Below are 19,741 nucleotides of genomic sequence, written 5' to 3'. Positions count from 1 at the left end.
TATATTCCCTCGTTTTTCTGGCAAAGACCTGTGATGGGAGCGTGGCCGCGGATGGGAGTGCGTACCCGCTGCTCTTGGGAAGCTGCAGTCCCCTTCTGCGTCCAGCTCGAGCAAGCTGAGCAGCTCGCGCACGGCCAGCGAACGAGTGCTTGTCTGACACCATACAAGGCTGGGGTTGAGAAGGAGAATTGTGAAAAACATTCCACAATAAACTTAGGCTGGCAGATTAAATATGGCACAGAAAAGCTTAGATACAGCTTTTCTGTTTTTAAATTTAACTCTGACAGTGTTTGCCCCAAAAATGACCGTTTCCAGTGAGTTAGGAGTGGCTTGTGTTTCTAGATTTGCTGAGCAGTCCTGCCCTAGAACAACAGGCCCTTAGGATGCTTCTGCCCTTGGTTTGCTTGGACTTGCTGCCGTCAGGAGGAGGCCATAATCCGCTTTAGGCTACAGGGCTGTGGGAACGTTGCGACGTGTTTGGGGATGTGGTGGGGAACTGGACATCCCAGAAAGGAGCGTGTTGAGAAGGCGTTATGGTTGTGAAGATGGGCTTCTGTCGGAGTTTTAACAAGGTGTGAGGTGCAGCAAGGTGCTTAAAAAAAACAAAAAAAATAATTCTGAAAGTGTCGAGGCTGATGCTACAGGAGAGAGACAGTACTTTTCCTCACTATGTTGCTCTCCTCTTTGCTGTGCTCCTCTTCTCTGACTTTTATAGCATGATAATCCACTGAGTTAGTCTGGTACATCAGATTGTGAGTGTAGTAGTCAGGCTTCAGTAGCCATTGGTGGCCTAATCGGAGTTCCCAAACTGTTCCCTGCATGGTGGCCCAGGCTTTTGGCCTTCACCCCATGGAAGGAGCTGTCTCCATCCCTGGCGGGTGTCACTTCCCAGACCGCCAGCCGCTGGGACGACTGTGAGCTGACGTGAGACGTGGTGCAGCTCTTGCCTCAGCTGCGTGGAGGTGGCCCTCAGTGAATGACGTGGTAGGAGATTTATGAGCATTTGCGAAGACGTAGGCACTCCTCCACAGTACGATCAGCATCTAGTGGCCCTTATGGCTAAGGGCATGTTGTACCGTCTGTCAGAGTTTATTCAGTGGTGTTCTCTAGCTTATTTTTTGTCTCACACTGTGCCTTTCTCCTGGTAAATGGTCTGCTGTGGTGTGTTGCAGAAACAGCCAAGCATCGTGCAGGTGTGTTGGGTAGGACCTGGCGTCCAGGTGAGCCTGGTTGGCGGGTCGGTGACGCACGCTGCGCGGAGCGCTTGTGCCGTGGGGCTGCTGTGTGTGGGAAACCTGAAGTGGAGGTGGGAACAAAATGCACCGCTTTTTACGGAGGAGGATTAAGAAGATTTTCAGGAAAGAGGTTAAGCTTGAGGTCATTTCCTTCCTATTGTTACGCTTTTGAATTTTTGCCAGCGAGATGGGTGAAAGGATTTATTTTTGTCTTTGAATGCTTTGAATTTCAATGATGTCTTTACTTGGAATACAGAGGAGTGGAATTCCACTTTATTCCTGCCATTGTACTGTGTCGTATGTCTGAAAAAATTACTTGTGGTTTTTTGCACTCTCTTGAGGTCCTGCATGCTGGCGAGCTAATCCTTTGAGCTGCTGCTGTGCCTGGAGATACCGCACGGTGTGAGGGCGTGCAGAGGTGCTCCGATCCCCACGCTGAATTGTTAGTGTACATAGAGAAGGAAACAAAATGTAGTAGTATAATTCTTGAAAAAGAAGGAAATAGTCCATCTTACAGCCAGTGTCAGTATAACGGCTGTGCAGAGCCCGGACAGCCGCTGCCCTCTCGTGCGAGGCTGTAAGAGCATCTGCTGCAGCCCTCTCTGCCCTGCCTCTCTTGGCTGGAGGTGCGTGTCTTCTGTGTTCGTTGCTGTCCGAGTTTTCCAGACTGTTGTGAAGGGTGAAGAGGTCTGTGACAGCACGTGGTAGGATGCAGGAGCTGCTTAGGCAGCTTTCAAGACTGTCCAAGAATTTTGTTCCTCTCAGCTTCATGCGGGGTTGCTCTCTTGGCGTTTGAGGGAGGACAGTTCCCAGTCATTTAGCACACAGCAGCGTTCGAAACTTCTCTTACAGTAGTCCAGTTCTGGTGTTCTTTTTCCTCCTGTCCTTTGAAAATACAAGTACTAGAGGTGCTCATGCAAACATGAAGTAATGCAGTAGCTTTCAGTTCTCCCTTAGCAAAAAGCCCATCTTAATTTCTTTGGAAGCATTTTTTGGAAAGACTTCAAGCCGAGTGTGGATAAATATACCTGTAAGAGGTGGTGGGCTTTCTTTCCCTGTTTTTTATTGCCCGATTATTACTAGGAAAACCAAGATTTGCTTTGAGAGCTTGAACGTAGTGCTCCATGAGTGTACAGTTTCATGAATCGTGTGCTGCAAAGGACTCTGCAGACCAGGGACCAGATTGCAAAGGTACCTTGAAGTACCTGCGGTGTGGGGCCGCCTTGGCACGGTTTGGGTCCTTGCCGTAAGTCGGGGGAGCTGGAGGTCAGCCGCCGGCATCTGCCGGGAGGTTTGTGAGCAGGCAGAGCATCCGGCACAGCGGAGCCGGGCCTGAGCCCTTGCGCTGGGGTGGCATTACCAGGCAGGGAGAGCGGCTCTGCCACCGGCTCATCCTCCGGCTTGGGAGTGTCCTGTGCGGAGTTATCCCGGGTTCAGGGCAGCGTCAGCCCAGCCGAATGTCACGGGGCAGTCTCGCCTTCTCTAAAGCGACTGGGTTTGTGGGGCAGCCACGCGGGAGAGCGGAATACGGCGTAAACGAACGGCAGCGCTTCCAGTGAGGGCCCGCCGTGCTCGTGGCCGGGGCTGCCTGGCCGTCCTTCCTCGGGTGTAAGGATCCTCCTGTTCACATCGGCCTGGCCCACGCTGCGGCCGCGGGCCTTGGAGCGCGCCCTCGGCCGAGGCGAGGAAGGAAGCGGAGGGAGGACGGGGCTTCGGCATCCTGTACCCTGCGGAGGGGAGGGACGAAGGACGCAGCACTTCACATGTTTCCACAGGGGCTGTTTGAACCTGGATAAACCCTGGATTAAAGGAGAAGAGGCAGACAACTGTGCGCAACTGCTAGGAGCTGCCGGGGAGTTTGAGAACATCAAGAAGAGTGTGGCCAGCAGGACGAGGGAGGTTCTCCTTCCCCTCTACACTGCCCTGGTGAGGCCTCATCTGGAGTACTGTGTCCAGTTCTGGGCTCCCCAGTTCAAGAAAGATGAAGAGCTACTGGAGGGAGTCCAGCGGAGGGCTACGAGGATGGTGAGGGGACTGGAGCATCTCCCCTACGAGGAGAGGTTGAGGGAGCTGGGCTTGTTCAGCCTGGAGAAGAGAAGGCTGCGAGGGGACCTTATAAATGCTTACAAATATCTGAAGGGTGGGTGTCAGGAGGATGGGGCCAAGCTCTTTTCAGTGGTGCCCAGTGACAGGACAAGGGGCAATGGGCACAAACTGAGGCACAGGAAGTTCCGTCTGAACATGAGGAAGAACTTCTTCCCTCTGAGGGTGACGGAGCCCTGGCCCAGGCTGCCCAGGGAGGTTGTGGAGTCTCCTTCTCTGGAGATATTCAAGACCCGCCTGGACAAGGTGCTGTGCAGCCTGCTGTAGGTGACCCTGCTTCGGCAGGGGGTTTGGACTAGATGACCCACAGAGGTCCCTTCCAACCCCTACTATTCTGTGATTCTGTGATTCTTCCTGAAGCCTTTCCTTCAGATGCAGGAAGAAGGGAGAGGACAGGCGTGCCCCGTGGAGCTGAGATTATGCGGCAGTGCTGATACCGAGCTAAAGCCTCCCAGCTGGAGCTGCACGGGCACGGTCCAGAAGGCAACTTCGGTAGAAAATATCATTTGTGGTTGGGAACAGGCATGTTGTTTTCAGGACCCATCCTGTAAAACATTCTTTTTTTTTTTAATTATTCTTCCATTTGTTGATTGGGCTCAGATGGAGGAATGCAGTTTAGGATCCACAGGCATCTTTTGGGACGGCCAGGTAAGGCTAGAAGGGGTCACCAAGCGCTGGTCGGTAATCTCAGCAGTACACCAGTGTACTGGAATTTCAGCACACACCAGTGCTGTCTGCCGGGAGAAGTGGTGTGGCTCCGCCAGACAGCCTGGGAACTGGTCGCAGCCTGAGGTGGGGCTTTCTGAAAATCACAGAACGTAAGCTGCAGGTGGTGGGTTAACACTGTCTGTACGGTAGGAACTGATACGCGGTGTACTTTAAATGGGTTGACATAATGTGATTTATTATGATAATTGCTTGCAGTGGAAGCTCTGCCTTGAAATTGTCGATTTACTTACTGGCTTTCCAGAACAGGAGTGAGGCCTCAGGTGATAAAATTTGTCTGTTTCTTTAAATGTGTCCTGATGCAGTTTTCAATTGCTTTTAAGCGTATTTTGGATATAAGGGAGAAATGGTTATAGTTTGTTAGTTCAGTAAACATTGTGCTACTTCTTTAATGATTGCCCACTGCTTTTCTTTTTTTTAATTTATTTTGCTATTTCTAGAAGTAAAGCTATTAGAGGTTACCAAAGCCAAAGTATTGCACCAAATTTAGTGTTACAGCCTTCCCCAGTCAGATGCTCAAAATCCAGGCAGTAAGTACCCTTTGGAATGTTCTTCCTATTCTTGCACCTTGGTGGCGGTCTGAAAGCTGGGCAGCCTGTGCTCACACCGAACAGCGGAGTGCCCCTGCTGGCCCCAGGACTGAGGCTGTGGGCATCAGGCAGTGTAATGCATGTACATCAGATTTCTGGTTTACGTTGGAGATGCCGTCCTAGAGATCTCCTGATGGTTGGCTCAAAATGAAGTTCAGAAATGTCCTCCGATTAACTGCAAACTGGTTGCTTTGAAAGAGTGAGTGAAACGTCAGAGTAAGATGGACAGAGGCTGACCGTTCTCAGAAGTATGCTGATGAGAGAAACTGGTGGCAGATTGGTGAAGCTCGCCTTGAGACACAACTACACGCAGGCACTGCTATCTGCCGGCCCCCCAGCTGCTCTGGCGCACCCTGGGAGAGAACACCTGACAAGAGGAACAGCAGGTAGATGGGTGCTTTGTGAGCTTCCCTGGGCTGAGTACAAACACCCCTCTCAATAACTGGATGCATCGCACACAGCTTCTTCAGTGCCCAAGAATTTATTAAAATTAACCTAAAATGCTAAGGAAGTCAGCGTTTTGGCAATCTGAACTTAATTTAAAATTTTAAGTGAAGAAGAAACAATACAAGTAGTTCAAAGGATTTTGAATAAAGCATCTTCCAGAAAGGGAGAAAAAAATGGAAATTGGGATGTAAATCCCAAATGAGGATAACAGAATTATGCAGGGATACAGTAGTGTTACCAACATGGCTGATCTTTTCTGAGTTGAGCTGCACGGATTTTTCAAGAGCTGGGAATTAGAATACCCATATATGGTAGTGGAAGATGAGAATTGTAAAACTGTGTATAATTAAAACCATTCAGTGGATTCGGAATCTGTAAAGCATCACCTTCTCTCTGAGCTCTGCACATAGCATCTTTATAAATGTGCTACAGAAAAGAGACTGGTGTGCAAAAGGTTGAAGCTTTTAGATTGCTGTAGGGAGCTTTTCATTTTTTTCCTATGCAGTAAGCAGTCCGTGATGATTCCACACTAGGGGTTTGTGACTTCTATAAAGTTTTGGTATTTGAAGAGTAGAACTCCTTTGTGTTCATGGAGACAAGGCTTTTCTCACGTAACCTAGCACTACTGACCACAGAAACTGGGGCCAGAAGGTGGGCGTTGGTTTGCAGATGGCCACTGCGTGCACTGGGACTGTAAGGCGTGTTTCGCATGTCAATTGGTAGCAGTTCTGCTTTTTTTAACTCTTATAGAAGACTGTATCTTCTTATTTATTTGTTTGTTTGTTGATTTCAGCTATGCAAGATGGCTCGGTGAGGTGATGGATTTCAGGTAGTTTAGTGTTTTTCTGGGAATAGTGAAAGTGATAGGACCCAAACAACAAATTGTGAACGCCGCCGGAGCCTCCTGACCCCTGATGTCAGCTGCTGGCTCAGCCGGGCTTTCGGCACTGTCTCCTGTAGCACCCTCAGGCAGAACTGGGAGCAGCCGTTGGTAAACTGGGTGGTTGTGCTGCTGCTCAGACAGGCTGGAGAAACGGGCAGACAGGAGTGTCACGAAGCTCGAAGGGCCAAGCCGATCCCTGCCCCTGGGGAGGAATAACCCCTGGCACCGGGACAGGCTGGGGGCTGGCCGTCTGGAAATGGGCTTTGCGGGAAGAGGCCTGGAGGTTCTGGTGAGCAGAAGGTGGAACAGAGCTGGCAGCGTGCCCTCCGGAGGAACCTTGGTCCCTCCCCTCTGCCCCGTGCTGGTGGGACACATCTGAGGGCTGGGCCCAGCGCTGCGCTCCCAGTATGGAAAAGGCGTGGGCATACTGGAGCTTCTTATGGCTCTTGCTCTTTTATGGGCGTGATTTGGCTGTGAAAACAAATTCTGTAGAACCAGTACCTTCTTTCACTGCACTCTGCATCCGTTCGTCTCGTACTTCCGTACTGCCTTTCCTGTAGGATAGCCGTACCGGCTGGCACGTGCAGGGGAGCTGCATCGCGTCCACCGTCACGTCAGGGCAGGGCTGCGGGCCGGGCGGAGAGCTGCAGCGCTGGCACCGGCACCGGTGCCGCCGGCGTCTGACTTACCTGCAAGAGCGGTGGAAGGGTGGTGACGCCTGAAAGTGGGGAAAAAGGAGTTCGGTTCTTAACACCAGGTTTGGCTGATTGCTTAGCGGTGAAATAAAGAGAGCCCGATTCCTCGGAACACGTTTGCTTTACAGTGACTCCAAGGAGCAGTAGTCAGCGGGAAGTTCCACACAGGGACACGTTTCTGGCTGCCCACTTCTCATTGCAGAACGCGTCTCACATGCGCCGGTTTGGGCAGGGGTTGCAGCTCGCAGAAGGAAGTTCCTTTCTGTGAGATTTCTGTGTCTCAGAGTTATTGAAGACAGAAGGATGCTGTGCATCCTGCCTTCTTTTATTTCTTTCAGAAGTGTAGACTCACTGGGGAAGATACCAACGCAGTAAGGCAGTATTTTGTTGCATATTTTATGTTCTGGGAAGGGATATTTATATCTACTCTTTGGCCCAGATTCTGGAGCAGCTGCCAGTTTCACAAACAGCAACAATTATCTGCTAAAAGGGGACTGGAACTTCTTGGAATTGAAATTCCCTCTGGAATATATGCATATATAGTGTGTGTAGGTGTATATACACATGTACATACATACATATGTGTGTTTTGGGGAAGAGGGGAGATGGGGTAGTGGTAATTCTGACACTGTGTTTTGTTTTCTCAAACAGTTGTGGGGTTTTTTTCACAGCTGACGATTACCTAGACTATCACTGTTTAACTGTTTTTTGTTGCAGTGTTGATAAGTAAGTTTTGGCAATGTTGTGTACTTTAATGTTTTCATGCCCTTTTTTTTTTTTCACTGTTCAGTTTCTTTTTTTAAAATCCATGAACTGAGGTTTGAAGTTGTTTTTCCATATTCATTAGTAATGTTATTCCCCGCCCCCCCCCCCCCCCAATGTGAATAACATCATGAACGTAGAAAAAACCCCGACTGTTTCAGAAGAAAATCAAAGCAGTCGAAAATGAATTCTGTAGTTTAAGTCAATTGCTGACAGGCAGTGGTCTGTTAGCTTTTTTCATCCCTCTGTCTCCACCGCCTTCTGCTGCGGTGGCAGCGTGCCTGTGGCACGGGATCAATGATTTAGTCCTCATTGCCGCACAGGAGACTGTTCCTTCACGCAGGCACCGAAAACCCAGGCGCTTTCTGAACTGTTGGGTTTTATGAATTAAGGTGTAAGAAAATGTTGTGCTCTTTGGTAACGAGCAGCTCAGCATTCGAGACTCAGTTCGTGTAGGGCCGTGTCTGAGGCTCGCGAATGTCCCTGTAAAAACTACAAATGACTTGGTTACTGATTTTAAAAAACAAAGAATAAGTGCTTGAAATCTCACTATTAAAGGCATGTTTAATTGCTTCGGAGTTCCTTGATTTGTTGAATAAGATAAGAATTTTAAAAAGTCATGTTTATGGTTATAATATACCAAATATCTGTCCTTCTACTTAGAATTATGAACACACTCTTCTCCAGTTGATTAGAGACAGAAATTCAGAAGAACTAGAGCAAGTGAGGGGAGGTGATGTCTTTTCATACAGTACTAATTTATTTACCTAGACATAATGAGAACACTGAATAATTTAAAACTATCTGTGTTTCAGATACCTGTGGAATTGTAAAGAAGCTGCTCGCTTCTGGTAGCGAGGGTTTGGATGACTAGGCTTGTATGGCAGACCAACGCAGGCACTGGTGTAGGTGTGCTGGGTGTTCAGCTCTGTCTCCTGGCTTCCCAGAGTTCTGTCTATGCAGGAGAATAGTGGGACCTTGGCTTAGGAAGGGAATTAAGGGAAAAAAAAGCAAATAAGTCAGCAGTGTATTGTTTCAGTTAGAGTGTCATTGCAAACCACATTTCAGAGATGTGTTGTTTTTTTTTTTTTTGAGGCAGATCGGATGATTTACAGGCTGTACTTCCAGAGCTCCTCTTTATATAGCTTTGGAAAAAATAGAAATACACGGGCGAGATCCAGCTTTGTTTACTCTGGAAGTTTTTTGCTGTAGTGAAGAATAAGTACGCGTGTTTGAAGTCGTGGCAGCCTGCGTGCCTGACGCTGTGGTGTATGCAGTTTGTGTACTGCCACGGTGATCCCACACAAGAAGTTAAGCCTGAAGTTCTGTGCTGGAGGATCACAGGCGTTAGGAGAACCCTCCTGTCCCTGCTTGTTGTCATTGAGATGATTGTGAAAATATTCTGGACTTGTGATGCTGAGGTGCTCAGAGCGCCACTTTCTAAAAATTCTTGAAGTTGGCCGTGCCTGGAGGCGTAAAACCGTCCGCAGCTTGCCCTGGGTGCCCCTTACCTCTGCGGAGCTCTCTAGGACGGGGTGTGGGACCTCCTCCGGAGCAATGGCAGAGCCCAGCGGGGGCCTGGTGACGCTTCGTGTGTCGGGAGGTGGACGTACAGAGTGCGCTGACTGGGGTTCAGTACCATGCGTGCGCCGAGGTCAGCGGTCAGAATGAAGAGGAGGAGGAGAAGCTCTAGTGTAAGTTCTGTATTTTTAAGGTAAAAGTAACAAAGCTGCATTCTTTATTATTCTTTCATAAATAGCATATGGATTTCTCAAATGCAGGTGACGGTTCTGTAATTCTCTTTGTGCTGGAGTTCCTAGCAAAGTACAAAGAGAAGATGCTTAGGTGGATAGGGGCTTTATGAACAAAGCCAGAGCAGACTAAGTTCTTAATGAAGTCTTTTTAAGATTGCAGAATGCACTCGATCGTATGTAATAAAACAGTATATATATATATATTTTTTAATATAAGACTAAGGGATATCAGGTACCCCTGGAAGGAATTAGGATGCTGTATTGGAGGTCACAGGTGTAACTGTCGAATGAAGAAACAGCTGCCTAAATGCACTTGTAGACCATTGCGACACGTAATTCCAGAGGGCTTCCTGAGCAGAAGAGGTGGGGTTGGATTTAGGTCGGCTTCCTCTGGGTCGTCGCAGCTAACCTCGGTGCCCTTTCAAACAGCTGCTCGCTCTGGCTGGCTCCCATCAATACAGCGTGCTGGGGGCCTGGATACGGGCTGGTCAATAAAAAACAAACCCCAAGACGGGTTTTTTGTCACTGTGGGGACGAAAAGCTTAGTTTGTTGGGGGAAAACACTGATATCGCTAAGCCGATCTGTAGATGCTTGTGTTTTGCTTCTCAGTTCTCCTCTTCTGATCGTGTTTTGCTGAATTGCTCGTGTGTGTCTCTGGCTTGTTACGTGACGCTTCTGCCCTGTGAGCCCCTGGCGTGAGTTCACTGATGGGGGTAATACTGTACGTGTCAGGAACTTGAAAGTGTCAGATTTTTTGGTGTATGTATAAAAATATTCTCTCTAGTTTCTAACATACAGGAACACATTACAAACTGAAGTGCTGATCCCTGCGCTTGCAGCTCTGTGCTTTCTGGCTAGGGAAGGGATGGTAGATGCCAGCTCACAGAGCAGGACTGCTGTATGAAAAGGTGTGATAGCTCTGTGATGAAGTTGCAGCCAGCTGTGTGTTCCCAGGAGCCTCTCTACTGAGTTAGGGAGTTTTGGGAACTTAATACTTTACCTTGGCAGGTTGCCTCTTACCGGAAACCATCCGTTTACTTTGGCTGTGTGTATGGCTGCTCACTCTGCATGAATTGATCTGTCAACTGTGAGAAAGAAGCCATTTTTGTTTTGCCAGTTAATTTTTTTTTTTTAAACACAAGTCATTTTTTGTGTCTGAGCCTCTTGAACTAAACAGAAAAACCAAGACGACAGCTGTTATAAATGCTACTTGACAACATTTTTTTTCTTTCCTCTCTCAGATGAGAACTCTCCAGCCAATTTCTGGGATTCCAAGAATCGGGGAGTGACTGGCACACAAAAAGGACAAATCGTATGGCGAATTGAACCTGGCCCCTATTTTATGGAATGTAAGTACCTGTTTATCTGGTAGAAGGCAAGCATGCCTTTCTGTCAAGGCAAGTCAGCAGGATGGCGCTTGGTACCTGTTTTGTCACACCCTGTGATGTACCAAAGGAGTTGATGGTGTTGCTCTAAGGGGCAGCATTTTCCAGGGCGTTTGCTGGACGTCGTAAAGAAACGGAGTTGAGCTGAGGTCTACGTTTGTGCTCTGGAGGTGTTCTTAGACAGTGTGTTTCACGTCAGGGGAGGAAGAACTTGCCTTGTGCAACGTCACGTAGTATTTACACATTGAAAGGTGAAGTCCCTTCCCAAGAAGTTTAAAACTTCAGCTGGACAAACATGATGGTAAGTGCACACGAAGGAAAAGGTGAGAGGCCGGTAGTGCTTGCTCGTGTTTGTTAGTGTGAAGGCTGGATTTGTCTCGAGGAAGCGCCAGCCTCCTGGCCAGGTGCATCAGTATTTCTCAGCTGAAGCTTCACTGCGCTGGGAAATCCACAGGTCTGAAACACTGAGAGTCTCTGTGTGACAGTTAAACTCCATAAGAAGTATTGGTAGCCAGGCTTCAGATCGGGTTGGGCAACCAGAGTTTATATGCAGCTAAGCCACTCTGCTGGGTGATTTTAGGGTTTTGTTTTGTTTTTTTTCCTTTGTTTTTGGTTTTCAGTGAAAAGGAGCTATCTTACCATCTAAAGCAGATGATCCCCTGAAGAAATTGATGTTCGAAACCTAGGATGTTGTGTCTGAGCTTGCTGGAAACTCTGATGTGCCAAGCATCGAAGTGGCAATCAGTCCCAAAAGAGCTGTGAGCTGCTCTACCACCTGTTTAGCCTCACAGCAACGAATCTTCCTTCATAAATTTAAAAAAAAAGTATAGACTCCCACTCTATTACTTCACTGTACACTGCAGTGCAACTAACCATAGATCTTGGCAGCAATTTTTCTTCTAATTAACTGCTATAATAGCAATACATGTATTTCAAGAGGTGCTGTCCCCTGTACTGTGAGGAATTATTAAAAATTGTTATTTCTAGAACTCATCATTGAATCTTGCCAAGTTACCCTACACAGCACTTTTTTTTAAACAAAGAAATCTTTAATAGGATAAAATTCAATTCAGTTTCAGGAGTTCATTACAGGAAACAATGGTTGAACCAAAGATGACGATCAAGAAAATAATAAAGATTCAGATAATTAACTTTCCTGGTGCCAAAGACAGCGGAATATTAAAGCAGATTAAAATGTATGTCATAAGGGTTAGTTGGCCCCTCTTCCTTGTGCAGACACGGGATGGATACTGTTGCCAGTGTGGGCGGTTTGACCTCAGGGATGTTTGTCTGTGACTTTAGCTGTTACGTGTTGCGATGTGATGTACGGAGAGGAGGGCACACCGTTTGAAGTGCATGTGGGTACCTAGGCTAATGCTTCAAGAACGAGCAGTTGTGACTTAAAATCAGCTGCAACTGACTTTGCACTTTGCAACCAACTGATACAAAGAGCGCAGGGCACGCGTTCCTTGGTCACGGCTGGCTTTGCTAGCAGGCAGGTCTGCTGCCCCACAGTGAACAAGAGACGAGCAGTTATGTAGCAGCTGAGAACTGTAAAAAGGAATGGTTATGAGCATATGTCGCTATAGCACATGGTATGGCAGATAAATATGTCACCAGTGACACTTCTGTGTCTAGCGAGAGGCCAAAACGAGCACAGAGACGAGCTGGGTGTAGAATGAGTTATAGCTGGGTTCGGTCACTACGGGGTTTTGTGGCCTGGAGCTGTTGCGGGTTTGGAGCCCAGAGAGTGCTGAACTATATACTGCTCTAGACCGCCTCTGCCCTGCTCTAGACCGCCTCTGTACTGCTCTGCCTGTACACAAGGAGCGGGGTGGGGAGGGTCGCTGCGAGCCTGCGAAGCCTTGAGCCAGCTCTCGCAGTGAGGACTGGCGCTGCTTGTTCACAGCCTTACGCTAAACGACGACAATAATCCTGGAGGATTTACAGTCCGAACCGGCCTGAAGCTGTCCGTCTTTTGGCAAGAAAAGGAACTGAAGTGACTGATGCGGAATGATGGGTTGAGATCAGTCAGCGTGCGCGTTATCCCAGAGACTGAGCTGTGTCTTTTCCCTAGCAGTGCCAGAGCTGAGGGACATTACGTAGCTTTTCATCTCTGTAGGGCAAAGTGCAGAGGGTGATGGCATCGCTAACAAGCCGTATGCAAACGAATCTCATGCAGAAGGGGTATTGCCATTTTAGTTTCATTCATGTTAGGCAGTGGGAGTCAGCTGGGCTGGGCATCAGATTCCTGCTGCAGTCCTCAGGTTTGCATCACCTTATGCCCTAACTTGGGAAGCTGTTTTTCCATGAGCATAACTGTGAACTTATAGTTTCACTGAGGTCTGTGGAAATTATGCTGATGTTTAAAGGTAGGCCTTGGATAAGCACTTTCTTGAATTTCTCGTTACTGTGTATCCACAGTCTTGTAACTCAATTTTCCAGTCATTCCATTTATTCCTCTTAAAATCCCTCCCTATGGATTTAGCATCTCCCGCTCCCCCAGCAAGTATTGTGTAAAGGCAGAGTTTGCCATCTGCTCTGTTCAGATCAAGCAACCTGCAGAAGGAAGGGCAGGGAGAGTCTCAGCATCTTCGTAGTGAAAACAGACATTCATTCTTCCCAGAGCATCCAAAATTAGCAAAACAAGCATGATCAAAGAAAACTCTCACTGGCTTTAGAGAAAAATCAACACATAAAATTCTCTAGACTCTACCCCGAGAAGGGAGAATCAAAGGAATCGGCAGTGAAATAATGCGGGATGAACTGAATGCATTCCAGAAATCCAAGCAGCCTCCGAGGGGAGGGGGGGAAGAGGGTGCAAAGGAGAAAGAAAATGCTTGCCAGGTGCGACGTCCAGCTCGGCGTCACAAACAGCTGCTGTCCTTGAGCTGTCACCTCCAGACAGAGGGGCTCTGCGCCGCAGACCCAACCGGGACAGAGGCCGGCGCTCCTCTGGCTTTGCCCTGTGTAAGCGCTCCATATGCAAAGTCCCCAGGAGTTAGGAGTTCCCGCAGGTAAACCAGGCCAGGGGCTGTTTTCGGCTGCTGGGAGCAGGCGGCACAGCGTGGCCTGCGCCCGTGCAGCCAGCCCTTGCCCCCGTGTCGGGGGTCCGTGGTCGCCGTTCAGCAGTGCGGGCGGTCGCGTGCCCGCACGGGAGTCCCTGCAGTGGTGCTGCCTGGTCTGACAGCGCAGGCCGAGAGCCTCCTGGGGGGCTGGATTGGGCTTGGGTTTGTCAGGGGTATCCTTGGGCCCGTTAGTGCTAATCAGCGTCCACAAGAAACACCTTCACCTACTTTACCTGTAGGGTGAGGTCTTAGTGGTTATTTATAACATTCGATGTCGTAGTCACTTTTGTGAGTAGAACGGAAATACAGTAATTTGCATATATTTTCTTTACCGATGCTGTGGCTTGATGTCTTGAGCAGTAATCCATGGTGGCAGCTGGTGGGACTCATCCAGACACTGCCAGTCTTGTCACATCAGTCATTTCCAGATCCCCCGTGGGGTGTTTGTGGTCAGACGACTTCTGGTGCCACGCTGCCGTGCTCGGGTGCAGTGACTGCACAGATGCTGGCTGTTCTGCGCTGAAAATCTCGGGTTTGTGACGGGAGTAGACTGTGAGATATATTTGGAAAACACGGTAATGTATGTGTTTGCATTACACTGGAATCGCGTTCAAAGGGAGCTTTTGTTCTTTGTATTCAGTCCCTATTCCCATGAAATTATAACTTCTGCAAAAATAGTGTGTTGAGACTGAAGCTGCCATACTTTGTAGCTAGCAGAGCATGCTCCCAGCTCCCTTGTTTGTTAAAAAGCTAATATATATTGAAGGAAGAAAAAAACATCAGTTTAATAATTGCACTTGGTGTGCTGTTAGCTTTTAAGGGCTCCTGCAGCAAAGAGTTGTTAGTAGAGGTATGAGCACAGTTCAGTATTTTTAGTGGTTTTGACCAAAGTGGGCAATGTTAATGCATGTTCTGTCGACATAATTCATTACTTGTATCCAGCCTTTAGATTTTTTGGCCATTTAAATTAAATTCTGCAAAGGCCATGGTTTTCTCTCGTGGAATTGTTCACAGCCTGGACAGCTTGTCTGTGTAGTGCCCTGCAACCAGCACCTTGCAGTGATCTGTCTGGGGACTCAGGGTTATTGTCCCTACCCTATTTATAAACGCATTCGCTGAGTTAGAAATACTTCTGTTATTCTTCTGCTATTTATATCTGTTGTCCCTTAACAGCTATTCTTGTGTGTCACGAATACCTGAAACAGGATCAGGTCTTGTATTTTTTACGTTTGTGGCAAGCCTTGTTCTCTTCCTTCAGCACATAATAAGCCTGGGGTTTTGTCTTAAAGGTTAGGTTATAATTAATGCTTTGCCAAACTGGAATATAATAGGCAGTGCTCATGACTGTAAATAAGAACGTCTGAGCGTGGCAGCAGAGTGAGCGGGGCTGGCAGGGAGAGGTGGGCTCTGTTGCTGGAACAACCGTTTGTCCGAGGGGTTTCCTTGGGAGCAGCGTAGATGGAGAGAGACCACTGGGACAGAAACATTTGCTGTTATTGATCCTAGTTTACCTAAAAAGCTTGCTGTAAGTCTGCTGAAGTCACTGTCTAGGTTTTGGGGGTTTTTTATCATTCCTTCTGTAAAATAAATTCTGTTACATACCTGGTGAGGGAGATGGCCAGCCCCCAGGGGCAGCCAGCTTTGGCACTGGTGTGCTGCTGCTGTTGGCTACCCTGTGCTCTTCCCAGTAGGACGCGATCGAAATGGTCACAGTTAACATGATGCAGAGAGCAGAATGCTGTGTCCAAACACAAAGGTCGTGGGCACTGACCTGTCATGCTAAGGAAAAGAAATTCAGCTGGCAGGACACGCGGAGCACTGCTAAATCCCTGCAGTTGTCTGTGAGGTGTTTGGGTTCAGCTGGGAAAAATTAGGGATCAGCCCAGTGCCTTGTCCCTGGGCGGCGTCTCCCCACACAGCTTTGTGGAGCCCGAATGTGGGTGACTTAACTGGTGCTAGTGACAAAGTTTGCTTAAATAAGTGTCATGGAACATGCTCTTATATTTTTCAGATGAGTTTATGTGATGGCGTCTTTTTCCTCATGAAGGAAGTACAATGCTATGATTTCATGAAGGAGATCTTTTGAAATTCAAATGTCGCTGTTTGAGTCCCAGAAACCTCTGTTAATTCCCATGTCTTTATGTAACGGACCTGAGCTACATAATTATGGTTACAAAATGATAGCAGTTACTGGCTTTTAAAGAAGGGGATTATGGTTTTACGGAGCGTTCAGGTGAATTAAAATATGTAGCATTTTTTGTATGCCTGTGTGATAACTTTTTGAAGAATCGTAGGTACCCTATTTTCATTTTTATCTTATTTTTAAATGAAGAAGGAATTCTTGTGGTCTCCATAATGCCTGAGGAATGTCAGGGATAATGGGGCACATGTGGTATCAAGAGCTAGGTACAGTCATTTTTTTTTTTCCCCCATGAATGAAAATACTTTCTGTTCTGAAAGGTCATGCTTTTCTTCAGTGAGACAGCAAATAGTCCTGTGGTCAGATGCGGATGTCTTGCCCGTGCTGGGTTTACTGCTGTTAACTTTTTCATTACAGATTACATACAAAGCAAGCTTCTTGAGGGAAGAAGAAGTAGGAAAGAAAAAAGAGAAGTGCAGGTTTTCTCCTAAAGGAAACACAGGAAAGCAAGGTGGCAGGAGGAGTGAAAGAAGCTGGGAAGCCTCTGTAGGTGACCCAGGCTACCGTGCAGTTCATGGTATGGACCAGTTCAGAGGAAGCCGGTGTAGTAATACGGTATTGAACTCAACTCTGTAAATATTAAAGTCCCGTTTGCAGATAACCGAGGGGACGGTTTCTGCAGAGGTCTGTGTGTTCATGGGCCCTGTCCATAGGCAGCGGGCAGAGATGTGTTCTATCAGGAACAGCCGCAGATGGCTGTTTTCAAGATACCTAGAGCTCAGGAACCCATCAAGCATCAGGAGAAAAATATTCTAATCGACGCTTTTTCTGATAACACAGTACAAGAAGTGTCAAAAAGCTAGATCTTCAGCTGTTTTGAACTGGCAGGATTCCTCTGAGATTGTTCTTACTCTTAAGTATTACCTGCAGTTTCTAGTGTTATTAGCCATGAGAAAAATTACTTAGCTGTCGCTGGTGCTGTGAAGGGATTTTATGCTTGCTGTACACTAGATCCAGTCTTGCAAACCCGTGTGCACGTTGGCAGTGTCTGCATGCTTGTGAGGAGCAGCCCCTTTTGCGATTCCGTGCTGAATTTCAAGCCCAGCTGCTCTTGCGTTGGTGCCCTCGGCACAGGGCTAACAGCGGGTCTGCCGTTCCTGCCTGTAATGCGGTGTAAAGCCCAAACCAAATCCATGCTGCTGCTCTTGGGAAGCGGGAGAACAAGTCTCCACACTATGGTTTCAAGTGCTCTGATTTTTCTAATTATTTCTAGCTGTTAGTCCTGGAGATTTTTTTTTTTAATTTACTTTATGTGAAAGGGATTGTCAGATGTATTTCTTGAATCAAAACATTGTTTTCTTCTGTCACCGGCCACATACAGGTATTGAAAAGTAATGTATGCTCATAGAAGTCATTGAGAAAAAGAAATCTCAGGATCCAAAGCTCGTAGCATTGCATTTCAGCCTTTCAGGGAATGTGTGTGTCAGTGTAGTGAGAATATATAACCAGCTCGTGGCCACTGCCCCGTTGTTGACTGTCTGTGGAGAAGAAGCAGCAGCTGATAACTTTTCCATTGCTAGGCTCTTTCCAGAGGTGATGAACTCAGAGGAGGTAGTCAGTGACAACAGACTGAATAAATGGTACCTCCAGAAACTCTCAGAAAAACAAAGTTTCGGTCGCGATAAAGCTGAGCAATGTAGCTGAAAAGTGTAAGTCTTAGTGAAATAGTTTGTTGTCTTACCACGCTCTCCTGTGGTCAGAATACGTTCACAGTGCGACTGAGAGGTGCTCAAGACTTGAGTCCTAGTTACTGAATATATGTATTTTACAACGTGGAGAGTCCAACACTTGGTATAAATCCTGCCAAGTTTCGCAGGTGCTGAAAGTCCAATTTTATGTGATCTGTGAATTCTTGTGTGTCCATTTGGATGTCGGTATTGTTGGTAGATCAACAGAATTGCTCGATGTAGGAAGAACCTGGAGGTCCTGACCCGTGATTTTTAGGTCTGACAAACCTTTGTAGGTGATTAGAAACCCTGTTTGCATTTTGAATTCTGCTGTAAAGCTTGTGGTAGATAGAGCGTGTTTGGATGGTGGGTGTGAACGCGGCCGTGAGGAGGAGGCAGTGGGACCAGCAGCTCCTCCGTCCTGGAGGGACTGTCAGCCAGGCACCTTCCTTGGAAGGGTAGTTCCGAGATGCCTCCTCTCTGTTCGGGGAGGAAGGCAGTAAATACACACTCACCTACAACCACAACAAATTTACAAATAAAGAAGTAATCCTTTGTGGCTGGGCAGGCTTGCCGGGCAGATTTCTGATCCTCCTGAGTAGGGAGAAGTGGGTGTTTGATCTCGCAGTAATGAAATACCACAGCCTGAAGGAACCATGCTGTAGGTCTCAAAACCTCGTACAAAACATTGCAGTTTCATATTTTGGAACTACTGCCATATTGTTAAACCCAGTCAGAGGAACTGAACGGCCAAAACGTTAGTGCACATCCTCCGCTGTGACTGAACTGGCTGTTACAATTTCTGCCTGCCTGTGGCCATTTCTGTACCCAGAAGTAAACCCTCATCAGCCTCGCACAGGAGAGTTCTCCCCGTGGAGAAGGAAAATGGAGAGATTGTTCCAGATAGGGAAAATCCCACAGGATCAAGGGCAGCGGTCATTATAGCTGTTCTGCTGGGTTGAAAGCATGCAGAGGAACAACAGTGGAGGTCAGGCTTTGGTGAAACATAATGCTCTTTTGTTTGCAGTAAATGCAGTTGAGCAAACAAAACTATTCAGAGGGACCAGAAACGTGGTGCAGCGTTCACCTTTCCCCTGTTCCAACACAAAGCGCTTCAGGCTTCCCTCGGGTACGTGTCATGCAACTGCTTCCAGAATCTGGCAGGCATCATCCTAGTAGCAAATGTCTCGGTAACCCTTTTTCGTAGCTGATTATGTTGAAATAGTAGCAGAAATGTAAGCTGCAGAATTAGGTAAGTTACTTTTTTCTCCTCCTCCCCCCCCCACCAAGTAACAGAAGGTCCCAGCATACAAAGCAGAGATAACCAGATGCTATATTCTTGATTTCCTCTTGAAGTATTTCTGAAGACAGATAGTTGAATGATGGCTCCTGCTCCTGTGGAACGAGCTTTTGCGAGTACACCGACCAGCGTGTCAGTAGGTTCCACCGTGGGCAGCCATGCTTGCATCCCCACTCTCACCAGTGTGCCGGAACACCTGGAGGGTGGGGCAGAACCCAAGCTGTCAGGGATTGTGTTTTACAGTATTTTCTCTCATCCTCAGGTTGTCTCTGTTTATTCTCTTGTTTTACCAGGGTGAAGGGTATGTTTGGATTGGCATGCTAAACAATAGGAAAAGGTTTGACAGGTTACACAAAAAGCGAAATCTTATTAACAAGGCCCTGCAGGAGTTAATGAAAGATGTGGTGCTTTTCAACATTTGCATCAGTGGTTTGAAATCCAGGGTTCCTACTGGTTTAAAGAATTAGTGGAATGGATAAAAGCAATTGAAGATACATATAGGCTGATTTAGCAAGCTAGGCGCAGCCAAATAAAATTAATTTTGATATTGCTGACTTCAGAATGAAAGGCACGCAGGCCACTTATCCTGCACCTCGGCACCAGCTTGCTGTGTAACCTGTGAGAAGCTGTAATGCATTTCTGGGGTGTATAAGCGGAGGAGCGTCTTGTAGGAGAGTGGAAATGATCGCTGCAACCCTGCACCGCCGTTCAGCTTTGCAAGGGTGATGCTGGGGTGCTGCAAATAGTTCAGGAGTCAGTAAGTCAAGGTTTGTTTTGTCAAGGGGAGAAGGGGTGGCCAAGAGCACGATAATGATCAGAATAGATGATCTAATGATTTCTTTTCTCCTCCATCTTGTAAGAATCCACTCGGAGCAAAAAGCGGTTACCTTACAGCAGCTAGGGTTGTATTGTAATCCAGGAGAAT

General features: G+C 47.4%; 1 protein-coding gene across 2 annotated transcripts in view; it reads left to right on the top strand.

The window, feature by feature from the left end:
* HECW2 (HECT, C2 and WW domain containing E3 ubiquitin protein ligase 2) overlaps window positions 1-19,741 on the top strand; it is a 176,462-nt gene that overhangs the window by 84,617 nt on the left and 72,104 nt on the right. For both annotated transcript variants that reach the window (XM_075430809.1, XM_075430811.1), the window contains exon 3: window positions 10,438-10,545. In XM_075430809.1, coding sequence (XP_075286924.1) covers window positions 10,438-10,545 — 108 coding nt within the window. The remainder of the gene's footprint in view (window positions 1-10,437; window positions 10,546-19,741) is intronic.

This window comes from Opisthocomus hoazin, chromosome 9 (assembly GCF_030867145.1).
Source record: "Opisthocomus hoazin isolate bOpiHoa1 chromosome 9, bOpiHoa1.hap1, whole genome shotgun sequence".
In the NCBI taxonomy this organism is placed as follows: domain Eukaryota; kingdom Metazoa; phylum Chordata; class Aves; order Opisthocomiformes; family Opisthocomidae; genus Opisthocomus; species Opisthocomus hoazin.
Note: the sequence above shows the minus strand (reverse complement) of the source record. Positions and strands in the feature narration are given on the sequence as shown.